General features: G+C 38.1%; 2 protein-coding genes across 2 annotated transcripts in view; one reads left to right on the forward strand and one right to left on the reverse strand.

Annotated features, from left to right (window-relative positions):
• The window catches only part of LOC126295280 (protein SCO1 homolog, mitochondrial), a 54,235-nt gene extending 36,557 nt beyond the window's left edge, over positions 1–17,678 (reverse strand). The window contains exons 1-3 of the mRNA XM_049987709.1: positions 17,272–17,678; positions 16,952–17,150; positions 7,559–7,756 (exon numbers count right to left, since the gene is read on the reverse strand). Coding sequence (XP_049843666.1) covers positions 7,559–7,756; positions 16,952–17,150; positions 17,272–17,325 — 451 coding nt within the window. The 5' untranslated portion in view covers positions 17,326–17,678. The remainder of the gene's footprint in view (positions 1–7,558; positions 7,757–16,951; positions 17,151–17,271) is intronic.
• A 191-nt stretch (positions 17,679–17,869) lies between these two features.
• Positions 17,870–23,511, forward strand: part of LOC126295279 (uncharacterized) — a 262,374-nt gene continuing 256,732 nt past the window's right edge. Inside the window, exons 1-2 of the mRNA XM_049987708.1 lie at positions 17,870–17,949; positions 18,037–18,223. Coding sequence (XP_049843665.1) covers positions 17,874–17,949; positions 18,037–18,223 — 263 coding nt within the window. The 5' untranslated portion in view covers positions 17,870–17,873. The remainder of the gene's footprint in view (positions 17,950–18,036; positions 18,224–23,511) is intronic.

Below are 23,511 nucleotides of genomic sequence, written 5' to 3' on the forward strand. Positions count from 1 at the left end.
GCAGCCAAACAAGGCACCACAGGATTTATGGCATTTTTCCTGGTGCATGGGTGTGAGGCGACTACGATGATGGACACTGTGTTTCCGTTACATCCTGAGGACGTGGACAATGATGATTACATCAGCCAGGTGTCCACCAGAGCTGAGGAAGCTGAGCAGTTAGTTGACTCCGCACAGTGCAGGCTCAAGAAAACGATCACCGACGGTATGACGCGAGCCAACACCCTGTTGTCTACCAGCCCGGTGACCTTGTCTGGATCTTCACTCCTGTTCGGAAGGTTGGTGTGTCTGAGAAGCTCCTCAGCTGCTCCTTTGGACCTTATAAGGTTGTAAGACAGTTTTCTGATGTTACTTAAGAAGTTGAAAATTTTGACCCCGACACAAAACGACGAAAGATCGGAGATACGATCCACGTCCTTCGAATGAAGGCCTATAAGGATCCTGCGACCCAGGGTAAATTCGAAGCTCCAGTGACAGGCAACAAGTGGAAAGGTGATGAAGAGCGTAGTGGCAAACAATGTTGTAAGAAGGGCACCGCCAGGTTGATAATCAGTCATCGGGACTCTGAGTATGCAGGACTGATGACTCGTTCTGGACTAGGATGACTTTTACATCGAAATGCTGTTCTCTTAAGGAGGGAGCAATGTCGCAGAAAAAGCTGAGTAGCACTGTGGTATAGTGGTGACGATACTAAACTGTTGCATGGAGGATCACAAGTTCAAAATTCACCTGGACTGTACAATTTTAATTTCCCTATTCGGTTCGAGTACATCTTGAAGTATCCACAAATGTGAAGAATCATTGTACTGGAATGTTCTGTAGCTGTATATATACTGTATGTGTTCTGCCAGAGGCAGTTGGCTCCGCACTCTTGTATGTGCAAGTACTGAATAAACCTTCGTTAAGTGAAGTTAATGTTTGTCATTCATCTACTTACACCTGCTTCTACATGACAGTATGACCTCAACACCTGTACGCAGAGCGTCTATTGCTGCATCGGTATGTTTGCTAAGATAGCCATGAGCTTAGTTATAAACTTAATTATAAATTAACATTTCAAGGAAAATTCTGAAGATGTACGATGTACATGCAGTGCACAAAAAAAAAAAAAGAATAAGAATAATATTAGCTCTGTTTTTATACGGGGTGTTACAAAAAGGTACAACCAAACTTCCAGGAAACATTCCTCACACACAAATAAAGAAAATATGTTATGTGGACATGTGTCCAGAAACGCTTACTTTCCATGTTAGAGCTCATTTTATTACTTCTCTTCAAATCACATTGATCATGGAATGGAAACATACAGCAACAGAACGTACCAGCGTGACTTCAAACACTTTGTTACAGGAAATGTTCAAAATGTCCTCCGTTAGCGAGGATACGTGCATCCACCCTCCGTCACATGGAATCCCTGATGCGCTGATGCAGCCCTGGAGAATGGCGTATTGTATCACAGCCGTCCACAATACGAGCACGAAGAGTCTCTACATTTGGTACCTGGGTTGTGTAGATAAGAGCTTTCAAATGCCCCCATAAATGAAAGTCAAGAGGGTTGAGGTCAGGAAAGCATGGAGGTCACGGAATTGGTCCGCCTCTACCAATCCGTTGGTCACTGAATCTGATATTGAGAAGCGTACAAACACATCGACTGAAATGTGCAGGAGCTCCATCGTGCATGAACAACATGTTGTGTCGTACTTGTAAAGGCACATGTTCTAGTCGCACAGGTAGAGTATCCAGTATGAAATCATGGCGGTGAATCGAGGAAGTACAGTACATACTGAAGAAACTAAAATGATCTCTAACATGGAAATTAAGCATTTCCGGACACATGTCCACACAACATCTTTTCTTTATTTGTGTGTGAGGAATGTTTCCTGAAAGTTTGGTCGTACCTTTTTGTATGATGGTTATATCACTATGATATTTGCAGAGAAATGCTTTAAATCACAAGGTCTTTGCATAAGCTGTGGACATAGTAAGCTAAATATTCTGGAATTTAGAGTAAGAAATATTGCTTTTGTACATTTTTAAACATAAAAAAGAAGAACAGAATTGTTGGGTTTGTAACTGAATTTTATTGTAGGAGGTTAATCGTGGGTAGGGATATCACATCTATCAAGTATTGACCAGCGAATAGACTGGCCACCGAAATTATACTGAGCACTGATAATGACTTAGGTGAATACACTTGCCTATTCCATTGCCTTTCATAGAAATTTGTTATGATCAATTTGTGAAATGTCTGTGATGGTGAAGCCGGGCACTCCGTTCTGTAGTGAATGTCAAACAACTTCTCCCTGTGGTACCACAGTGAAGTACCTTAGAAGATGCAAGTGTTGAGTGGTAAGGGAATCCATCTATGGTGTACTGTCTTCTTTTCTTCTTTGATCCTAACATACCTGTGTGACTACTTTCGTTTCTTACTTCTCCATTAGAAGTATGAAATCTATCTACCCTCTGTCCACATGCATAGTTCTTATCATACAATTTCTTCCTTTTACAATCTATATAGTAGAATTTACAGCCTGCAACAGTAGGATTGCACTGGCAGTTATTTCACACACGTCGACAACAATAAATTATCAGGTCCTTTATTTAGGGTTAAGTAAGTGATGTTACTCATGCCACACTTTACAGGAGAGAAGAGTCCACATAAGAGGTGGATGGCAAGACAAACTGACTGCATGCTAATGTTCGTAGCCCAATAAAAAGCAAGGTCTTAAAGAGTTAACAAGAGAACGGGAAGGTTTGATGACTCAAAATCTTTGGTATTGTATAAATCTAGTAATTATAAGAAAGTAAACAATAAACTGTATATATCAGTAAGTAGAAGCAAGAAAGATACGCATGACAAGTATGTCTATGTAGAGATGTTATGTATGTCATAAACAAGAGTAAGACAAAAAAGAAGTTGGAAGAGAGGAGTTAAGATGTTTAGATAGAGAGCAAACAGGGAATGTCAGTAGAAAGCAATTCTGGGAGAAGCTTGTTGTTTAGAGTGAGAAAACACAGAAAAAGTGGGCTAGTGACTGTGTTTACTGATGAAGTTAAGATGGGGCATACCCAAGTACCGAATGAGGTGTAGGAAAGGGAAAGGGTATGTGGATCTGCAGGAGGAATGGCCAATATCTTCATTAGGTGTATCTGTTGGAGGAATGTCATGTACTATTTCATGTAGGTAGGTGAGAAGTAAAGTTGCACGGACCCACAGAAGGAATGGTCTATACCTTGGTCAGGTGAATCCATTGAGGGAATCACCTGTACCGCATTTTTTTTAGGGAAATGAGGGTACACCTACATATATAAGGGTATATAGGTTAGACACAGTGACTGCCCTTAGAAGCCGTGTTAAATGCAGTGAACACGGACACATTAAGCTTTATGGTGTTCACTATATGAAAGTTTTCTCCAAACTAGTTCTACAATCGAATAGACTTACCTGACAGTAGAGATGAAAATGGTTGGAGCAGGAATGTTATACACTTGTTGAATAGAGTCTGTACTGAGATTTGACTCTGGACACCAAATACTAGGCATATACCCGACAAGTAACTCCTCCGACAGGTATAATGTGAGAAAAGGTAACTAAGTATGTACTATACAAGAAGTGAACAAGAATACTGTACTGGCTTGAAGGATATGTAGTGTTAAGTGAATATAATAACTGTAAGTGATGACCCGATAGACTTATACAGGATGATCCACAAAGATATGCAAATATCTTAATATGTTATTCTACAAGTAAAACTAAAGAAAAAGTTCATATCACCATAGATCCGCAAATGTATGATTACGGAGTTAAGGCTAATAAAAGATTTTGCCAGGAATTTAACAACTTCACTAATATGAAGCCATCGGAAAACTGTATGAGGGTAAAGCAAAGCATGATTTCCATTTATTTTGTTGTTATTGATCTGGTGAATCTAACAAAACATCTCCCAGACATGTATCTGCAGTAATTTCCCAGAACAGCCACAGAAGCAAAGAAGTAATTTCATAAAATTTTAATTTATTACAAAGTTTTCATGAGAAGTTAGAGGGATTATAATTTTGCAAAAATTCCTCTGTCAAATTTTAAAGGCATCCCTATTTCATAAATAATCTACAAAACTACAACAGCTACTATGTGGTTTCACTTAAATACACTGTTGTTGTTATGTTCTTCCACTGAACAATAAAGAAAACTAACTTGTTTCAAGGTTAGGAGATGACTGAAACAATTCTCAGTAACAGTTGCCAACAATGACAAACATTTCTACAATGTTGATGTTTAGTAAAAAAAATATTACTTGTATAGTAATCTTTGCTTTTCTACATGTTCTGGAAAACTACAGTACATACACACCTGGGACGTGCTTTATCAGATTCACCAGACCAACAACAACAAAATAAATGGAAATTGTGCTTTACTCTAACCACATACAGTTTTGCGATGGATTCATATTTGCAAAGGTGCTAAATTTCAGGCAAAATCTTTTACTAGCCGTAACTTCGTAACTAAATATTTGCAGACCTGTGTTTATCTGAACTTTTTTCTTCAGTTTTACTTGTAGAATAACACATTAAAATATTTGCATATTTCTGTGAATCACCCTGTACTTATTAAAGTGGTATCTTGCTATACAGAAAGACCGGTTGTTGTTGTTGGCAGGAGAGCCAACACCATATTGCTAAAGGAGGCCGAAATGCACGCGTTTTAGCTCACGCAAGCTGGCATGAGGTCTGGAACATGACAAGGGAATTAGAATTGAGAAAAACGGACGTAGGTGGTGGAATACTTCTTAACTTTAATCCATTAATGGAGAATGTCGCTCTTTATGGTACATGATTTACAATATCAATAGAAACTGATCGTGGCGCCTTGCTAGGGCGTAGCAAATAACGTAGCTGAAGGCTATGCTATCGTCTCGGCAAATGAGAGCGTAGAAGTCAGTGAACCATCGCTAGCAAAGTCGGCTGTACAACTGGGGCGAGTGCTAGGAAGTCTCTCTAGACCTGCCGTGTGGCGGCGCTCGGTCTGCAATCATTGATAGTGGCGACACGCTGGTCCGACGTATACTACCGGACTGCGGCCGATTTAAAGGCTACCACCTAGCAAGTGTGATGTCTGGCGGTGACACCACACCGGTCATTACACGACAATTTTTTGCACCACGTAGAATGTAAAGCAACAATGTTATGAAAAGGGAAGTTGCCGCTCACCAATAGCAGAGGTGCTGAGTTGTAGATAGGCACAACAAAAAGACTGTCACAAATAAAGCTTTCGGCCATTAAGGTCTTCATCAACAATAGACCACACACACACACACACACACACACACACACACACACACACACACACACACAAACTGCACTTCCAGGCAACTAGAAGTAAATAATATGAAGATACACAAAGTAGACTAACACTGTTCTGCACAATTTACCTGAAATAAAGCAATAAAATTGAAAAGACTTGTTATTAAAAATGGAGTTTGATTCCTTTTTAAAGAAGGAACTCATATCCAGTGTTTTAGTAATTAGGTTGTTTATGGTTGTATGTTAATGAAAAATCCATTTTTTTTTTTTTTTTTTTTTTGCAATTGTGAAAGGTCCAGACATCTTTCCTTCAAGTGGGGGAATACAAAGTGTTACACACTGTTTAGGCAAATGACGTTTCACATTCCTTTTGTAGTTCAAGGAAAGAAGGATGTGACAGAATAACACTTAGTAGGAAGTAAGTCGCAGAACATATTCTGTGCACAGGTGTTTGTTTTCATATCTATAGACAGAAAAGGGGAGGTGTGGAATACAAAAAAGCGGCGAGGTGTGATAACAAATAAATGGCTTCACCTGCTGTGGGTGGGGCCTTTTACGTTTCAGTGTCACGGATTGGCGGTGGCTCGAGTATCAAAGAGCAACCGCACTCTCCAAGAATGAAAACAAAATACACAATGGTTTTGCGACAAATGACATATATGATAATCTTAATTCTTAGGTTGTGCCTTTGAGGTATATGTCTTATAAAAGTGTGTTCTACTAAAATTCACGAGTCACACTACATCATCTTTTGCTCCAATAACAGCTGCGGAACGTGGATAGGTCGAGCCTTTCCTTTGCTAAACATAGGATTTCAGAGGCACTGATTAGCATGACCTCTACTTCGAGACAATCAACTATGGTGACTGAGTTAAAAGAAAAAGGTAAATACGTCACATGTTATGTCGGGTGACAGATCTTGTGAAGGGTTCTGACTTAGCTTCGACTACAAGGAGCAAGCCAGCAGCTACATAAAATCCTAAATCAAGAAGAAAAGCATTTCAGAACCTGTAACCTTGATTTTTGTAGGTAAGCACTCTACTAACTGATCTATAATGACCCTTTTTCCTCATCTTCCCCATCTTCCACCATGTAAAGCTGCAAGAGCACATCTGTAAGAGCACTTGCTCAGCTACACTACTATTCTTTGGTCAGCATGAACTACGTGCCGATTCTGACATGTGCTAACTGCTGAGTCTCACATTCTGCAACCTGTGGAACACTAAGTGCCTTATTTTGTTGAGGTGCACCGGCTCTGTCCCGGTAAGTAACACAACTGATCACGTGAGTCAGTTGGTGTCCAGAGCTAGAAGTGTCAGTTGGATCACAGAAATGGGGTTGGTGGAAGTAAAAGGTAGATGCTATGTGGAAGATAGGGAAAAAGAATTGTACGATGAAGTCGCATAGTGATTAATTATCATGTTTATCAAAGTGTTAGCTTTTCTAGTGTGAGTAAAACAGAAGTTACTGATCACGATTTTTGTGTATTAATGATCTACAGGAGATTGTGCAAAAAGTGGAAACTGGTGTTGATAAGGACTTGAGATCAATTAAATAGTGACTTACTTAGAATGACAAACTGCAAAATTTTGGATGTGGAAAACACGGTAACAAACATTTATTGTTGGGAAGCAATAATCTACGTTTGTATGCAATGTGTTGTCTTTTATAGCAAGTCTGACAATGTGTAATTACCAAGTCAACAGACATTAATTACAGACTTGTCACAAATAAAAGGTAGATAGTTTATTTCCGTATCGGATGTGATTTCTTGTAAAATGTCTCCCTCAAAAGTCCAATTGTCAAACTGCGACAAACAGTAAAATTTCTAAAATTCCAAAAGGGAGAGATTACAGGTCACGACTCGTGCCCAGATACCTCAGTCGGTACAGCGCATGCCTGTTAAAAGAAAGGTTCCGGGCTCGAGTACCACTTTGGCACAGAGTTTTCATCTGTTACGAAGTTTCAAATTGGCACACACACTGTTGCAGAATAAATGATTCATTCTGGTACCCTGTATTTCATTCCCAAATTATCTCTTCTCGCACCTGCCCATTCCACCCAGGATCTGCTCTTCCCCTGTTACATCAGAAGAAGGACTTATACCTGTGGGAAAGTTTCTCGACAGTTGCTCAGCGCTGCACCGACAAGCACTCCGATTCAAGAGGACGAGTCGATACCTCGAATTACGAGTGATGGGCATTAAAGCTTTCTACAGGTCAGTTTAGAGGGGCACAGTCGCAGGCCGGAAACTCACCGAGCGTTTCGACGACGGCGACCATCTTCTCGATCTCGTCCGGGCAGATGTCTGGACAGTGCGTGAAGCCGAAGTAGATGAGCAGCCACTGGCCCAGGAAGTCGCGGCTCGAGCGCGGCCGACCCTCGCAGTCCACGAGCTCGAAGGCACCGCCGATGGCCGCTTTGCCCAGCTGCCGCTTCCTCTCGCGGTCGCGCGCTGTGCACAGTAAAGCACCGATCGCAATTCGTCGACTGTTGGTAACGTATAGCTGAGGCATCGCAATACTGACTGACACCTACAGTAGCTTTACTGCCATCTGAGGCGATGTATTTGTGCAGGTTGTTGTATCGAATGGAAATTCACTCGAGAAACTATAAAATTTCGACTACAAATTGTTGGCCAGTACTTATCTTCAAGAATCAAAACATTCAGTACTGCCAATAAAAACGTAACGGTCAGCCTCCGATTATTTAAAGAATTGAACTCTCGCATATAAAACAGCTTGAAACATCTGATTACTTTAAAAATGAGTAATCTGTTAAACATTTGACTTTAAGCGTGCAAGTGAGAAAAGGTTTGAAATTATGCTTACAGTCTGTTGGAAGTCACTAAGTGTGCTCATTATGAAACACTGGATTAATATAGTCCGAGTAGTGTCCATTCCATTTGGAGAAAAAGGTAGTTTTTCATGCATCTCAATGTTTACCACTATGTGTTGAGCGTTGATATGATTTTGCAGGTATATTCAATGGTACAAGGATAGTGTCTGAAAATTTGTAATAATGAAGTAACAAAATTAAAATGCCATACTTATGCTAAGTTTTATGCATAAACAATGAAAATGTAGTAAACAATAAACTTTTTTTCCTTTCATCATTTTGTGGGGAATGTCAGTAAGGTAAAGGTTTTGAAATTCTGCGTCACGTTTGTCAAAAGTCACAAAGTGCTCTCACTCTGAAATACTGTCAAATATATTTCGCATATTTGCTGTTATGCTGTCTCCAAACGAACACACATTTTCTAATGGAATACTTGCCTTAATGAGTTACACTTTTGACATATGATTAACTCCTTAATAAGGAGGTTATAACAACATTTTGAATTTGGTCAATAACCACACAACATACTGAAATCAAATTCCTTCTGCCCCTGTAAGTTGTTAGACAGGCAACCTGCAGCTGGCACAAGTTCAGGGAGCATTTTAGCAATACAGATAAAAATCTGAGCTTCCACATGTTCATCTCTATTGCTAAAATGCTTCCCAAATTGTTATTTCTGGGTCAACTGAACCAAACAATACGGATGTCAGCTTCATCTTGTGACGTAATGACATTGTGACGCACGATGTCACATGCACGCAAACAGGAAACAGAACAGGATACTGACAATTTTCCTTTTTTTTGCACTCCTTGTAATAAAAGTGGAACACCTAGCAGGGGAGGAGGAAATGAAAAGAAACTTCATGGGCTGAGAGAGTGTTTGAGGTTACTTCAGTGATTATAACAGCTAGCAAAGGAGCAGCTTACTGGCACTCAACAGTGAGCTAATCAGCAAATGTACAAAGCGCTTGGCAGTATACGCCCACTTATCATTACACTGTTGCACCCCTCTGCTACTGATTCGGTTGGGGAGGTGTATTTTTTTTTTTTTTTTTTTTTTTTGTATTGATTAGTAACAGCAAGATTAAAACATTGTCTACAACAACAAAGTACAAACTATAAATAAAAAGAAATTTAACATTCCATATTATGAGGGTTGCCCAGAAAGTAATGCACCACTGTTTTTTTTTTCTTTGACAACATTTTATTGAACATAATGAGAGTTACACACATAAAACAATGGTGTTTTATCTACACGCCCTATTTTTCCACATAATCTCCACCCTCTTCTATGCGCTACCTCTAGTGCAAAACAAGGGCGTGTATGCCCCGTCGGTACCAATCCCTGACCTGGTTGTGGAGCCTGTGCTTCACTTTGTGGATCACCTCCTCCTCGTCCTCAAAATGTCTTCGACAAATGGCATCCGTTAATGGTACAAAAAAGTACAAGTCTGAGGAGGCTAAGTCAGGGCTGTCAGGTGTGACAGCCGTGGATTGCCTACCCGACTGCTGCAAATTGTGGATGTCTCTCTAAAAATGCCGTTCCCCATTCCCATCGAGACATATCACCTTAAAGAAACCTACTTTTCTTTTACAGGTGTCTAGATGTGATTTCACTATGCAGCTCAAGTCAAGTTAAAGACAGATACTTGAAGATCCATGTCACTGACAGTGATAAAGCTTTCTACAAAAGATCTTTCTTCAGTATTGGTAAACACAGTGGGCATTACAACTTAACAACTGTGCTTGTTTTTCAACTTGTTCACAATTGATTGCCTTGGAATGCTACATTTCCTTGCAGCTTTGCTCTGGCCAATTCGTCCTCTACTAATTTCTTCAAGTATTTTCAACAATGATTCATTCGAATAACAGGTTTTTGTGCCGTATTTCCAATTACCTAGTTTGGGAGGTTTCTGCCATCCCATAGTTTGTACAACAAAAATATAGTGAGCCTACTGGTACTGTTCAGCTAAATGAAGGCTTAGAATGAATTTTGAAGTTTATTTTTATTGACACTACAGTAATTTTTGAATAACACAGAAATGAGTGACATCAGAAGTTGTGCAATTGTCTACAACAAGTTTCTTTAATTATTGGGACATGAATTTCCAAATTTTTACCCATACGAAAGAGTTGGGTGGCTTGCAGAGTATAAATGTAGATGTAGTATCATTGCACTCAACCATCGAAATAAGACAAGTCACACAATACCAAGACATTTTATCAATTTCAGTGTTATAACGTCTTGATTTATTATTATACTCTCAATTTGGTAGACACTGTGCAATGATCCTGGTAACTTAGTACCTGTACAATGTTACCCTAAAATTTGCATGAATTTGCTACTTCATAATCATTTAAAAACAAAACATTACGAAGGATGTCATTATTTATACTTACAACCACGAATTGAAACCACTAGCATAAGAAGTTTTCTTAACAGCCAACTCAATCAAATAACAACTTACAGGACAAAGACAGAGCTTTTAGGAATGTGGAAGGACAATTGAAATATGAACTACAAATCACAGATGTACTAAAATTGTTAATTTCAGTACAAAATAATGTCAGCAGATGGAACACCAGCCACTTGAAATGAAAATAATAAGTGATACAAAGTTACCATGTCAGGTAAAAAGTTGCCCTGATTGAATGCATTAAATTTGTTGCATAACATTCATGTTGTCTAATGTATAGCTACTCCAATAGCAGGTTACACATTTCTGCACATGCTGATGCCCCTCTGCCTGCACTGCTGCTGTGACACACATTGGGGCAGTTGGGGGGGGGGGGGGGGGGGGTCACACATCGTGAACTATAACTATGCTTACCCGATCAGGCAGACGTGTGAAAGCAGCTGACATTACTGCATTACTGTATGTGCAATAGCTTGCTTACTCACCATCACTAGTCACAATAAAACTACTCACGTACGAGCAAGCTGCGGGCAACAGTAGTTTATAATAAACTGGACCATTTGACCAATGTATCAGCAGTTAAGTTATGCATTACTTCCTTTCTGACTCCTACGAACTGTCAAAGCATTCAGTAATTTGTTAAAATATTCTTTCTATCTGCGCTATTTCACTTATTTTATGTTATGACAGAATGTTTCCTGGCACTTCCTTTCAAGAATAGTTAAGTTGCTGCTGTAGGTTCCCCACAAATTTTTGCCTGCGTAATGTTGCATTGTCAGTAACCTTCAAGCACTAAGCATCAAACCAAGGATTTTTTGTCAGTGTGATCTGTCCCAATATAGAACTACGGCAGCTACATGTCTGGCCTATTCCTTTATACAATAGTGCTGTGCCCATGTCGTTCAGTAGTAAGATGCAATGTCGTTTTGAACATGTGGGAGCAGGTCCTGTGATGACTACAGCCTTACGGAGTACACAAAATATATTCGCAGTTGCGAATGTCGACAACCGTCCTCTCTATAATGAAACGTTGGCAACTAAATTTGAGCTCGACCAGGAGTCTAACTCGGATTTGCCGCTTATTGTGAGCAGCTGCCTTACCACTAGGGTATCCGAGCACGACTCACAGCCAGAATCAAATTTCCACGTCACCATTTGTGTGTCAGTAATCTGCATTTGTACATTCATTATGTGTATGGGGAAAAATTCTAATTGAAAGTTGCCGGCCCAGTACCAGAGGATAAATACAATTTTGCAGTGCCTGTGTTGTTCAGAAGAAAGATGCTACGTTCCTTCCAACATGCAGACCTAGTCCACAAACAAATTTCTCCTTTGTCCTCCAGTACCACATCGGATAGAAACAAGGGAACCACATCCTCAAACCTCGATTACTATTATCACGCTCTGAAATGAGGATCATCCTACCCGAGATTCTTCCCACCCTCCTAAAGTAGCGTTCCACCCGACTTCCACAACACCGTATTCCATTCCTGTCCCACTCCCAAGCGCAATTCCTGGATCATATCCCTGTGGAAGACCCAGTGCAAAACCACAGCTTATGCTACCCCATCAGAGACTGGGCCACATTTGAAAGCAACCATATCATATAGCAGCTCTGCTACAAGCATTGCACAGCTTTTTATATCAGTACGACTAACAACCAGTTGTCCACCAAAATGAATGGCAACTGCCAAACTGTGGCCGAGAGCAAAGCGGACCATCTCTGGCACAACTTGCAGCTGAACATAACTCCCGTCAGCACAGATTAAAATTGCAGCAGTTGAATATTCTGATAAGCACGATTTTAAATTTCCCTGCCATGTGCCGAGCATTTCGTGTGTTACCTTGATGAACGCATTTTCAGTCAAAGTTTTAGTCTCTCATTTATGTTTTACTGTTGCAGTATAATTCAGTGGGCTGAAGAAAAATTCTTTGTTAAAGTATTAGTTATTACCAGTCAAAATTACAAACAAATAACTGAAAACTATAACAAATTTTCCCAGAATTCTATTAAAAAATTCCCAAATTTTCCCAGATTTCCCATTTGTCCCAAGGTGTATACACCCTGATACAACATTTGAATGTTCCCTCGGAGAATTCAAATGCACCTTCACAATTTGTCTGCAGAAGCTTCTGACTGTATTTCAAATGTGGACTTGGAACTATGAACCCATTACAAACCTGAGATTCCACGCATCAATGTAGAAATATACATATATTTGTTGTGAACAGCTGTCTAATATTTTCTCCCGTCATCACACAATAAACTAATAAATAAATTTGAAAAAAGCAATGGAACGGAGTTCTGGCCATTCAGCATGTGTTAACACAGAATCACTTTGCCGACAATATGATGAAAACTCCAAGAGAAAGGTTATTCTTTTTACATGATAAAAGCAAGAGGGGGTGGGGGAGGGGAGATGGCACTACAGACTTACACTGTTTGGTATGCCGATTTGAAGCCAGACTGGCCGGGCCTACTGTCATTTTGAGTAGCCCAAAACATTAGCAGACTACTGTTTAAAGTTGCTTCTTGCTCATTATTTCTGCAAATTATAGTGCTTCCATGAACAACATAGTGCAGAAAAGCAATTTTGAACGTTTTTCTGTTCTTGAATGTGTATTTGCTTAGCTAATATGGCCCATTTGGCCTCCTTAATGTTACCTGATTTTGTTGATGCACTTTGAATAACCAAGAACCACGAGATTTGAAAAAGATGCCTTCATAATGTATTTTATTCCACTTTTACAATATTTGTTTTGATGGCAAATGAAGCTGGAAATCCAAAACTAATGCTTACTGGTAGTGCTTCTTGTTAGTCACATTTTCAACTTTCAACTCATATGCACATTTTTAATAATCACATTTTGAAAAAGCTTACCTATGTGTTCTTTGTTGAACATTTTGCAACAAGGAAAGAAGCCAGGCATGCTCTTGTATATTTTGCATGCCAACAAAGTGAATGATAATTGGAATGTCAGATAAATAGAACCTCAGAGAGGCATGCTTTCATGCAGAATAGAGATCTTGTTTTATTAGATTGTCAGTGCATTAGTTTCACTGTAGTTTACGTGTCTCACATTGAAATCTATAGATGCGTCGTAATGCGTGACCAATAATAGCAATTTACAGGAAAAAAGGATATAATTTTTTAAATATCTTACAGCATTGTGGAATGTGATAAGGGTCTGGTCTCAAACACACAAAACCTCATAAAATAGATATTTTCCTGTAACATGTATAATTAACTTTTTTAGCGATGGTTGCCTAACCTGTGTAAGATGTAGGCCTCTCTTTCCAACAGTAGTCTAATTGCATCTGTTCCCAGAATATTTCTCAAGCATCTCCGTCAGTTTTTCAGGAATAACCAAATACAGCACAATTGGGATGTTCATCTACTTTGATCATCTGCTTGATTTTATTTTGAATTTCATATTGAGGTTTTCAAAGCATATAAGCCTACACCATGTTTTGTGATATACCAATAGTTAGTTAGTTTGTTTCATGTTCCATGTATCATTTGCATGATAAATTGTAAAGCTGTGGAATGAGTCATCATATGTTGAGGTCAAGATTTTTTATTTGTAAATATGCCTGCAAGGTGATTATTTATTAGTTTTTTTGCTGTTTTGATAATAGACAGACAGATGTTAGTAATTCCTACCCATCAACATTTACTCATTACAGTAACAGATAATCTTTTGTGGAATACGAGTAGTTATCAAACAAACATTTTTTGTTTAGTTTAAAATTTTACTTTGGCGTCTATGAGGCATTTTATATCAATAGGTAGGTGATTAAAACTTTCGGTTCCAGCACTGTGAACCTCTCTTTGTGCTACAGACAGCCTTAATATGGCATGATGAATGTAATTTTTTTCTTCTGGTATTGTACTTAAGTACCTCATTGTTCCTGTTGAAGTGCAGTGGATTATTTACAACACACTTCATGAGGAAATAACTACACTGTGAAGCGGGTAGATCGCTACTCACATGCCGAGCAGCAGGCAGACATGGCAAAAAGAGAGTTCACCTAAGTTTTCAGCCAAAGCCTTCCACAGAAAGGAAGCAAAGCGTACACACACACACACATTCATACAACCACACACACAAAACTCATGCACACGACTGCTGTTCTAACCAGAACCTCTTTCTTGAAGTGGGAGGAAATGTGATCAATGAATAATTATTGATGGGAGGTATTTAGGGCAGGAGATGCTGCCCCAACAATCAGTATGGTTACGTAGCCAAGCGTTGTGTGGGGACGAGACCACTGATACGGTGTGGTTCGGATGTATGAGCATTTGTGATTTGGATGGCAATGAAAAACATAGGAAAGAAGAGAAAGAATGGACACTGAGTAAAGTAAAGCAAATTCGAAGTCAAATGACAAAAATAAAACCACTACGATAAAGGTAACAGTGCAACCATAATTCATGATACAAACGAAAATATGGATTGAACGGCTCCACTTATGAATGAAATGCGATTCCTTTAAACTTTAGGCTATGACTGGATTAATTACTACATCTGTAAACAATGTTAAGTGGCAGTTTTGATGAAACAACTATGTCTCCACACAATCAAAGCACCAAAGACAGTCGAACTCGGGCACATGCACATTAGAGTAACGTAACGCAGGTGTCACAGCAGTGAACAATGGAGGTATAAATGTGGTAAACCTAATGTTTTGGGCTACATGAGATGTCAGCTTTTAGTTTGTAAAGTAATGACAACTAACTTTATTTTTAATGTGACATACTCAAATGACACATTTAATTTCACTTTGGACAAATAAGAGAAAGTGTTAATGCTATACATTCTTTGTATTTCATTTAAGTTACTCTTTGACTTGAGAGAAACTCTTTGCAGGTGCTTTTATGTAATACTCTTTAAAGTTATTAAAAGTAGTGCATTTGCTGCACGTAGTTCTCACAAATAAATCAGTACATTATAGATATCTAAGAAACTCTTATATTGTCTGTTGAAACATAAAACAGAAAATTTAAAGGAAAATTCCTCTTAGCTTCATTGCAAGTACCGACGTCGTCGTAAAGTGGCATCATAAGTAATAGTGTACTGTAAACGGGCTTCTGTTTGGACACTTGTAGGTAATTATTTTCTACAAAAAATACTGCTCTAATGAAATAATTATTATTTTGAAGGGAAAAAAGGCTGCTTTCTCAATTATGTTACAAAGATTCTTTTGATTCCCTAATTACATTAATTAAAGCATGTTTATCTCCTGCTCCTTAATACAACCCAGAAAGTAGCAGTTTCTCCCCCTAAAACCAATGATTTTCATTTCAATTTCCTGGGTTACATTTAATTGGCATTAGCACCAACAGCATTAAGGAGAATAGTGTTGGTTTACTGTTAATAATATAGAGCACAGATTAAGTTTTAATTATTTTTCTAACCTTTTATTAATGTATATCTAGACTTGTTCCACATCACTGGAGGTTCTTTCACTTGATGACACGTATGGGAAATTCATTTGTACAGGTATTTAAGTGTGAATGCATAATGCGAATGAGGTATGACAACACCTGCTATACAAACACGCGTAGACACATCTTTACTACATTTTGCTTGAGTAATGTAATGTGACGGCATGCACATTGCAAGAGTCATTTAAGAAAAGCATACAGGTGGGCCAGTGATCTTCCATTACTAATGTTCAATTGATGCCACCACATGAATTCTTAGTAGGAAAATTTGTGTACATAATGTTCGAAGAGTCAAACTACAATGGGAGGGTAGGAAAATCTTCTGCTGTTGGTATACATTCTTTGTATAACACATGACCATACTATCAATATTTTTTACGATTTTGTAAAAACTCTTATCCAATATGGTATACTTCAAGTTAACAGTACGCCTTCAAAACACAGTTACTCAAAAAAATGTAAAACAATGCGAGGGCAAAAGTTTCAAATAATAGGGCTCCAATGTATTGGCAGAAGTCTAAAGCAAAAACTCCATTTGATTCCCGATAATGAACTTCATAATCCATGGCTGAACTACTTCCATATTTAGTTACCAAACACCATACAACAATACTTATGGTGTCCAAGAAACGACTCGACGATACATAATATTAGGTAGGCTGTCTGCTCTGTAGACACACAGTGAGGAAATTGATGATGATATGAATTATGGAAAACTTAACAATACCCATCAAGACACTCACAAGCATTGTTATTTATACATGCAGCACTCAACTCATATTTTAAACACACTAACAGATTACAGTGTGATATTGAATATGATACGAAATTAGATGCAGCAATAACAAGTGTTGCACATCTATATAGTATGGAAATGCAGCAATGGGAGAAAATGCAATTACTTAACTATGTGACATATGTAGTGAGCACTGTGTGTAAATATACCTTGTTGTTTCTCGTTCTTTAGATGGAGCATAAAAGCTGCCAGGGAACCACCTACAAGAGCTGTAATACCCACTGTTTTCCAGGTTACTGGACCACCCTTTCCCTTCTTCCCATCTTCTTTTCCACCTGGAATCTTTGTCGTTGTACTATTTGAATCGTCCGTAGCGTACATTCTGACACCGGTACATGTTCTTGTCATCTAAAACAATAAACAGGACACCATTTTTTTATTGAACTTGCTGTCCCTGCTGGACTTAAATACAAACGTAAATCACTTGATTCTGTAAACAGTATGTTCCATCATTTCAGCGGATACTAACCAGACTACTTCTATTTCTGAGCAAATAATGTAGTCTCGGCAGAACTTTCGACATTGTTTACACACAATCTGCGCACGCCCAAACTTTTAACGAGAGAGAGGTTACGTACGGGTCATCACTCATATACTACAGAGATACGGTGTTTCGTGTGAACTTATAGCACTCTGGCGGGCGTAGACACTCTCCATGCTATGTATTAAATGTTTTCAGCTATATAACTAATGAATTTATTCGTCAATAAATTTTTCTTTTTTTTCAATCGATACAATTTCACACCATCACCCAGTGAGTCATTGCAATGAACCGGCATTGTATTTACAATCTCTGAAGAGAACTTTCTTGTTATCAACCAAATAATTAGTGTACGTATAAATCTAACGTCTTTGGAAATGGCGGTTAATTTCAATTGTAACATTGCGTGGACTCCAAATTTTTTGTGCTCCCACAGTCAGGAAAGGAAAAGACCTCTCATAAGAGTGGTGATTTTTTAGCAAAATTAACGTCATGTTTCCGAATTATGTTCTGTATTGAATTCAACCTTTATCGCGTAAGTAACTCCAAAGCAGCGATGAAGTAAAGGTCCGCAGCATTCTGTACTCACGATGGAAGACAATGCTGCTCATTATGAACTGTCGGAATTTTGTGGGTTATCGGAAACATGGAGTCCCGAGAACTTAGGCAAGTTACACGAATAATATATCATGTATTCATGGCAAAATCTCTCACTTAATCATTTGATATCGTAATTTTTGCGTGGCATTGCAGCTTCTATGCTAAAGGCTTTTTGGCGGAACCTCGAGATGAAAAATACAGAAGATTTTGAAAAGAGAAAGGAAGATAAAATACCCTTTATGATTCTGAGCCGAGAAGTGATTGACATGGTATTTTGTATTGGCAGGCGACTTAATCAGACAACAGAAGCCCAATTTATAACCATAGAGATCTTGGATAGGTTTGTATTGAGTTCTTTGACCTACTGTATTCATACAGTACTGATTAGAAATTCTGTAATTTGTGATATTAAATGTGGAGGGTTGCCTTTTAATGAAAACAGAAAGGATGAAGGAAACCACAAATGATTCTAAATATTCATTTATGTATTCGCCCTCAACATATTGTCTGTACATGGATTCAGTTGGATAAGTAATTTTTTTGCAATGAGAATGATATGACAGGAACATGTTTCAAATAGGAATATTGATAATAGGCCTTATAAACTATGTTTTTTGTAGTATGTTTACAATTTCCTAATTCAACCAAAGCTTTTTGTGGCCAGTATACAGATAGCAACAGCACGACTGATACTGTATGCACAAAGTAGACACTCAGTGCGGTGGCTGGTGGGAGAAACGGTAAAGGCATTTCTCATTTATGGTGACTCCTATCAGACACTGTGGCGAGTGTTAACTTAGTTTTTTTTCACAATACATTATCACTAGATACAGATTAGCATTACAGTGTATGTAGGAGAATGGTGATGTAGTGAAATACCATACACATTCTGTATTATTAATTGGATAGAAAGTAACTAACACAATACTCAAGGATAATACAGCTGCACAGTTCTTCTTCTCTCTCTCTCTTTTCCCATTCCATACAATTATTTACTTAAAATTTCCATTTTAAGAGTTCTTTTGGATCTTGTAATTCTTTGCCTTCTTCATGTGGTAGTTTTGTTAGAAAGTTTGTTCCAGGCTAGTAGAAGTCAGTTTTATCTAAATTTTGATCACGTACCCTCAGTCTATAGTTCCAGCTTTTACCTTGGATAATATTATGTTATTTGGGGACAATGTCATTTTTAAATGGTTGTGGTTTGCAGTGTCTGTAATTTTATTTATAAACACTGCTTTCTCTATGTAAGTAAGAACAAATATAATAAAGGAAGAATTTCAGCTTCTAAAAAATGGCATGCATGAGCTCTTGGAGTTTGTATTTCGTCTGGTCTTTGTAGTGCCTTTTTATGGATTTTAAAGCAGTTTCTAATGATAGACAAGTTTTCTGAAAAACTAACACTGTATCTCAACAGCAGTTTCACATGTGCTCAGTGTACATTTTTTGTTATCTGCTACACCCAGTAATAATCTCCATTCAGTAGCAAATAATACTCAATTTTTTGTCTCACTTCAGATTTTTCTAAATCCACAATCAAAGAAACCCTGTGGCATTTACAGTTCCTAGATGTTAAATGAACATCGTTATGGCAGGTGCAAATGTGTAGAAGCCTGCTTTTATCATGAGACTTGTTGGAGAATCACTGTGTGATGTGTGATGCAGATTTTTGTTTCATTTGCCTGTCCTACAGTCTTCTCCTTGTTTGATTTATTGGTGTCATGAATATGTTACACATAAACATGTGTAATACATTTTTGGAACTGAAGAAGTTGTTGTAAATCATTTATGAATAGCTGGAATAAGACACAGCTTAGAACCAAAACTTGAGTTCTGCCATATTTAACATTATATACTGTGTATGTGTTTCTATCTTGATTGTTTGCTTATCTTAGAAAACTGATTGGAGAAGACATACTTACATTTATAGTATTTGTAGATTTGCAAAACATCTTTCAACATGTTGGCTGGTATACATTCTTTGAAATTCTGAAAGTGGCAGGCATAAAATACAATGAAGAAAAGTGTATGTGCAACTTGTACAGAAACTAGATTGCAGTTATAACAATTGCCTGACAAGAGAAAGAAGCAGTTGCTGAGAAGCGAGTAAGGGAGTCAGACAAGGTTATAGTGTATCCACCATGGTTTTCAATTCCTACATTGAGCAAGTAGTAAAGGAAACCAAAGAGAAAGTTGAAAAGGGAATTTAATTTCAGCAAGGAGAAGCACTGTTTTTAAGTTTTGCTAATAATATTTTAATGCTGTCAAATATGACACAGGGTTTGGTAGAGCAGTTTAATGGAAGGGATACTGTCAATTTCAGGTAAGACAGATAGCAGATTTCAATTCATTGGCAGAATAGTGAGAAAACACAGTCTGTCTACAAAGGAGACTGTTTACAAATTACTTGTGTGTCCCATCTTAGAATACTGTGTTACTTAAATGCGTGGGACCCATATAAAATGGGACTAATATGGGATATTGAACATATACAAAGAAATAAGCTAGTTAGTTTTATGTTGCATGCATTATTTGCACAGTAAATTGTAATGATGTTGACCAAGTCATATTAAATTCACATTGCAAATTAATTTATAAGTATGGCTACAGGTTGAATATTTATAAGTTTATTATTATTTTTATTAAATATACAGGTGTGAGTTAGTAATTCCTATCCACACCTCTTACCCATTACAATAATAGAAATTCTTCTACAGAGTTGGAGGAGTTGTCAAGGAGAAACTTTTTCAGTTTGTTTTCAAATTTTACTTTGCTTTTTGTAAGACATTTTACGTCACTGAGCAAATTATCCAGAATTTTAGTTGAGGCATTGCGCACCTCTTTTTGTGCTAAAGCCAACCTTTATGTGAAGTAAAAACTTTTTAAAACAATATTACATAAATATTCCTTTATTTACAACAACCAGTTTCACCAAACTTAGCTGTAATCTTCAGGTTTTCAAAACTTTTTTTAATAAAACATGTTCATTTTGAGTTGGAGCGTCACACCAAGTGTTACGCATTATACACCATCCAAGGTGGATGTACAATGATTACTACATGTCCAGTTAATTAAACAAATGTGTTATTATGCATTATGTTGTGTACTGTGATTTTTATTATGTAACAATCATCTGTGTGTGTAAAATATATGGACATGGCCATGTGCATGGGGTGGCTTTTGATTTTAAATGTTTTACTTGTGACAAACCTTTGTATAATGTCCTGTATTTTATCCACCAACATGACAGCTTGGTGTGAGGTCGGAAGAGGTCCTTCTTCTGCAGTCACAGTTGCAGAAGTTATATGAGTTACATAATGTCTTTTGAGACTGTAATAAGAGTGATCTTAATAAGGCTTTTATTAGACTCACAAAAGATGGTGGTTAACCGAAATAACTTGCAAAAAATGTGTATAATAATAAAGGGTTGGCTCAGTATCTTTTGTCCTCTGTACAGCCATAGATTCAAAAGATAAATAAATAAATTGCTCAAACACTAAAAGGGAGCACAGATTACACCCATCTACGAGAAGGGTAGCGGAAGTGATCAAGCGGAAGTGATAAGTACCACCAAACATCTTGTTGTAAAACCTTAGGACACATTTTGAGCTCATTGAGGTATCTAGAATAGGATTACCACCTCCATGCAGATGAGCAAGGATTCTGAAAGTGATGATCAAGTGGAATCCCACTCTCACAAAACAATGGATGATGGCTGTCATGTAGATGTGGTATTTCTTGACTTCTGAAACACTTATGCTTATTCGTATTGGGTAATCAGAGAAATTTATGTCTGGATTGAGAATTTCTCGCTAGGAAGTATGTAGCATGTTATATTCAATGAAACGTCAGTGGCAGGTGCAGAATTAACTTCAGATATGACACGTGGAAGAATTTGGGACCATTCCTATTCATGTTGTATAGTAATGACCTTAAAACAATGTTAATAGCAATGTCAAACCATTAGCAGATGATGTGGTTATCTACAGGGTGTTTGGAAATTCCCTTTACAAATTTCCAGAAATTGTAAAGGCGAGTGAGTACATAATATCTTAAATAGAAACCCTTGCCCAGAAATGTATTATTTCTGTTCAGGTATTTAACTCTTCCATTTTATCTTCAGAAACTGAATTGGCATGACAGAGTACAATTATTCAGAACAATTCAAAAGGAAATGTGACGCACCATCCATTTATTACCTAAGCATGTTTGTATTAATACTTAAACATTATGTCTTTACATTACTCCAAAACAGAAAAGAATCCAGCCTACTGTATGTACAGTACAGTACTGATGCGTTACACCAGTGGCTCGATGTGGTGACTACCAATGTTGTTACAGACATTGTACCTATGAAGTATGTTCTGGTACATGTTCCCCATCCCACTTGGTGCCTCTTCAGTTACCGAGCGAGGTGGCGCAGTGGTTAGCACACTGGACTCGCATTCGGGAGGACGAAGGTTCAATCCCGTCTACAGCCATCCTGATTTAGGTTTTCTGTGATTTCCCTAAATCGTTTCAGGCAAATGCCGGGATGGTGCCTTTGAAAGAGCACGGCTGATTTCCTTTCCCATCCTTCCCTAACCCGAGCTTGCGCTCCGTCTCTAATGACCTCGCTGTCGACGGGACGTTAAACAGTAACCACCACCTCTCTTCAGTTTCTATTGTAGCGGCCAGAACTGATGCCAGCAGATCTTCCTCTGTCTTCACAGGACTCTCATAAGTTAAACTTTGCATAGGGACCCACAAGAAGTAGGCAAAAATCAAACAAAGGAAAATCAACACACAAACACAACTCACACACACATGAAATATCATTTGTGACAGTCTTTTTGTTGTGCCTATCTGCAACTTAGCATCTCTGCTGTATGGTGAGTAGCAACTTCCCTTTTTATAATACCCCACAAGAAGTAGCCTGCATCATCCAGTCTACCCTAGACACCCTAGACTTTTCTCTGTCCCCCAGCGGACAAGTACGCTGTGTGCATCTGAACTGAAACTGGATATGGGCTCATATTCGAAATGTTATGTACTCACGCCCCTCTACTACTCCTAGAAATTTGTAATGGGAATTTCTGAACACCCTGTATAATGAAGTAATTTTCTGGGGGAAAAAATCAATTAAAGCTGGTTCTTGAAACTGTGTTAATAGATTTTCTCAGGATAGTTTACATCTATCTTTGAGAGCCTTTCAGTTTAGTTGCTTTAGTATCTCCCTGACACTCTCTCATGGATTAAACAAACCTGTCACCATTTGTGCTGACCTTCTCTGTATTTATTCAATATACCTTGTTAGTCCTGTTTGGTACCAATCCTACATACTTCAGCATTTTTCTAGGATGGTTCACATGAGTGATTTGTAGGCAATCTCATCTGTAGACTTGTTGCACTTCCCCAGTATTCTACCAATAAACCAAAATTTACCACCTGCTTTACCCACAACTGAGCCTATGTGATCATTCCATTTCATATCCCTATAATTGATGAAAGGAGAAAATATAAAAATGCAGTAAATGAAGCAGGCAAAGAGGAATACAAACTTCTCAAAAATGAGATCGACAGGAAGTGCAAAATGGCTAAACAGGGATGGCTAGAGGACAAATGTAAGGATGTAGAAGCTTATCTCACTAG

This window comes from Schistocerca gregaria, chromosome 11 (assembly GCF_023897955.1).
Source record: "Schistocerca gregaria isolate iqSchGreg1 chromosome 11, iqSchGreg1.2, whole genome shotgun sequence".
In the NCBI taxonomy this organism is placed as follows: domain Eukaryota; kingdom Metazoa; phylum Arthropoda; class Insecta; order Orthoptera; family Acrididae; genus Schistocerca; species Schistocerca gregaria.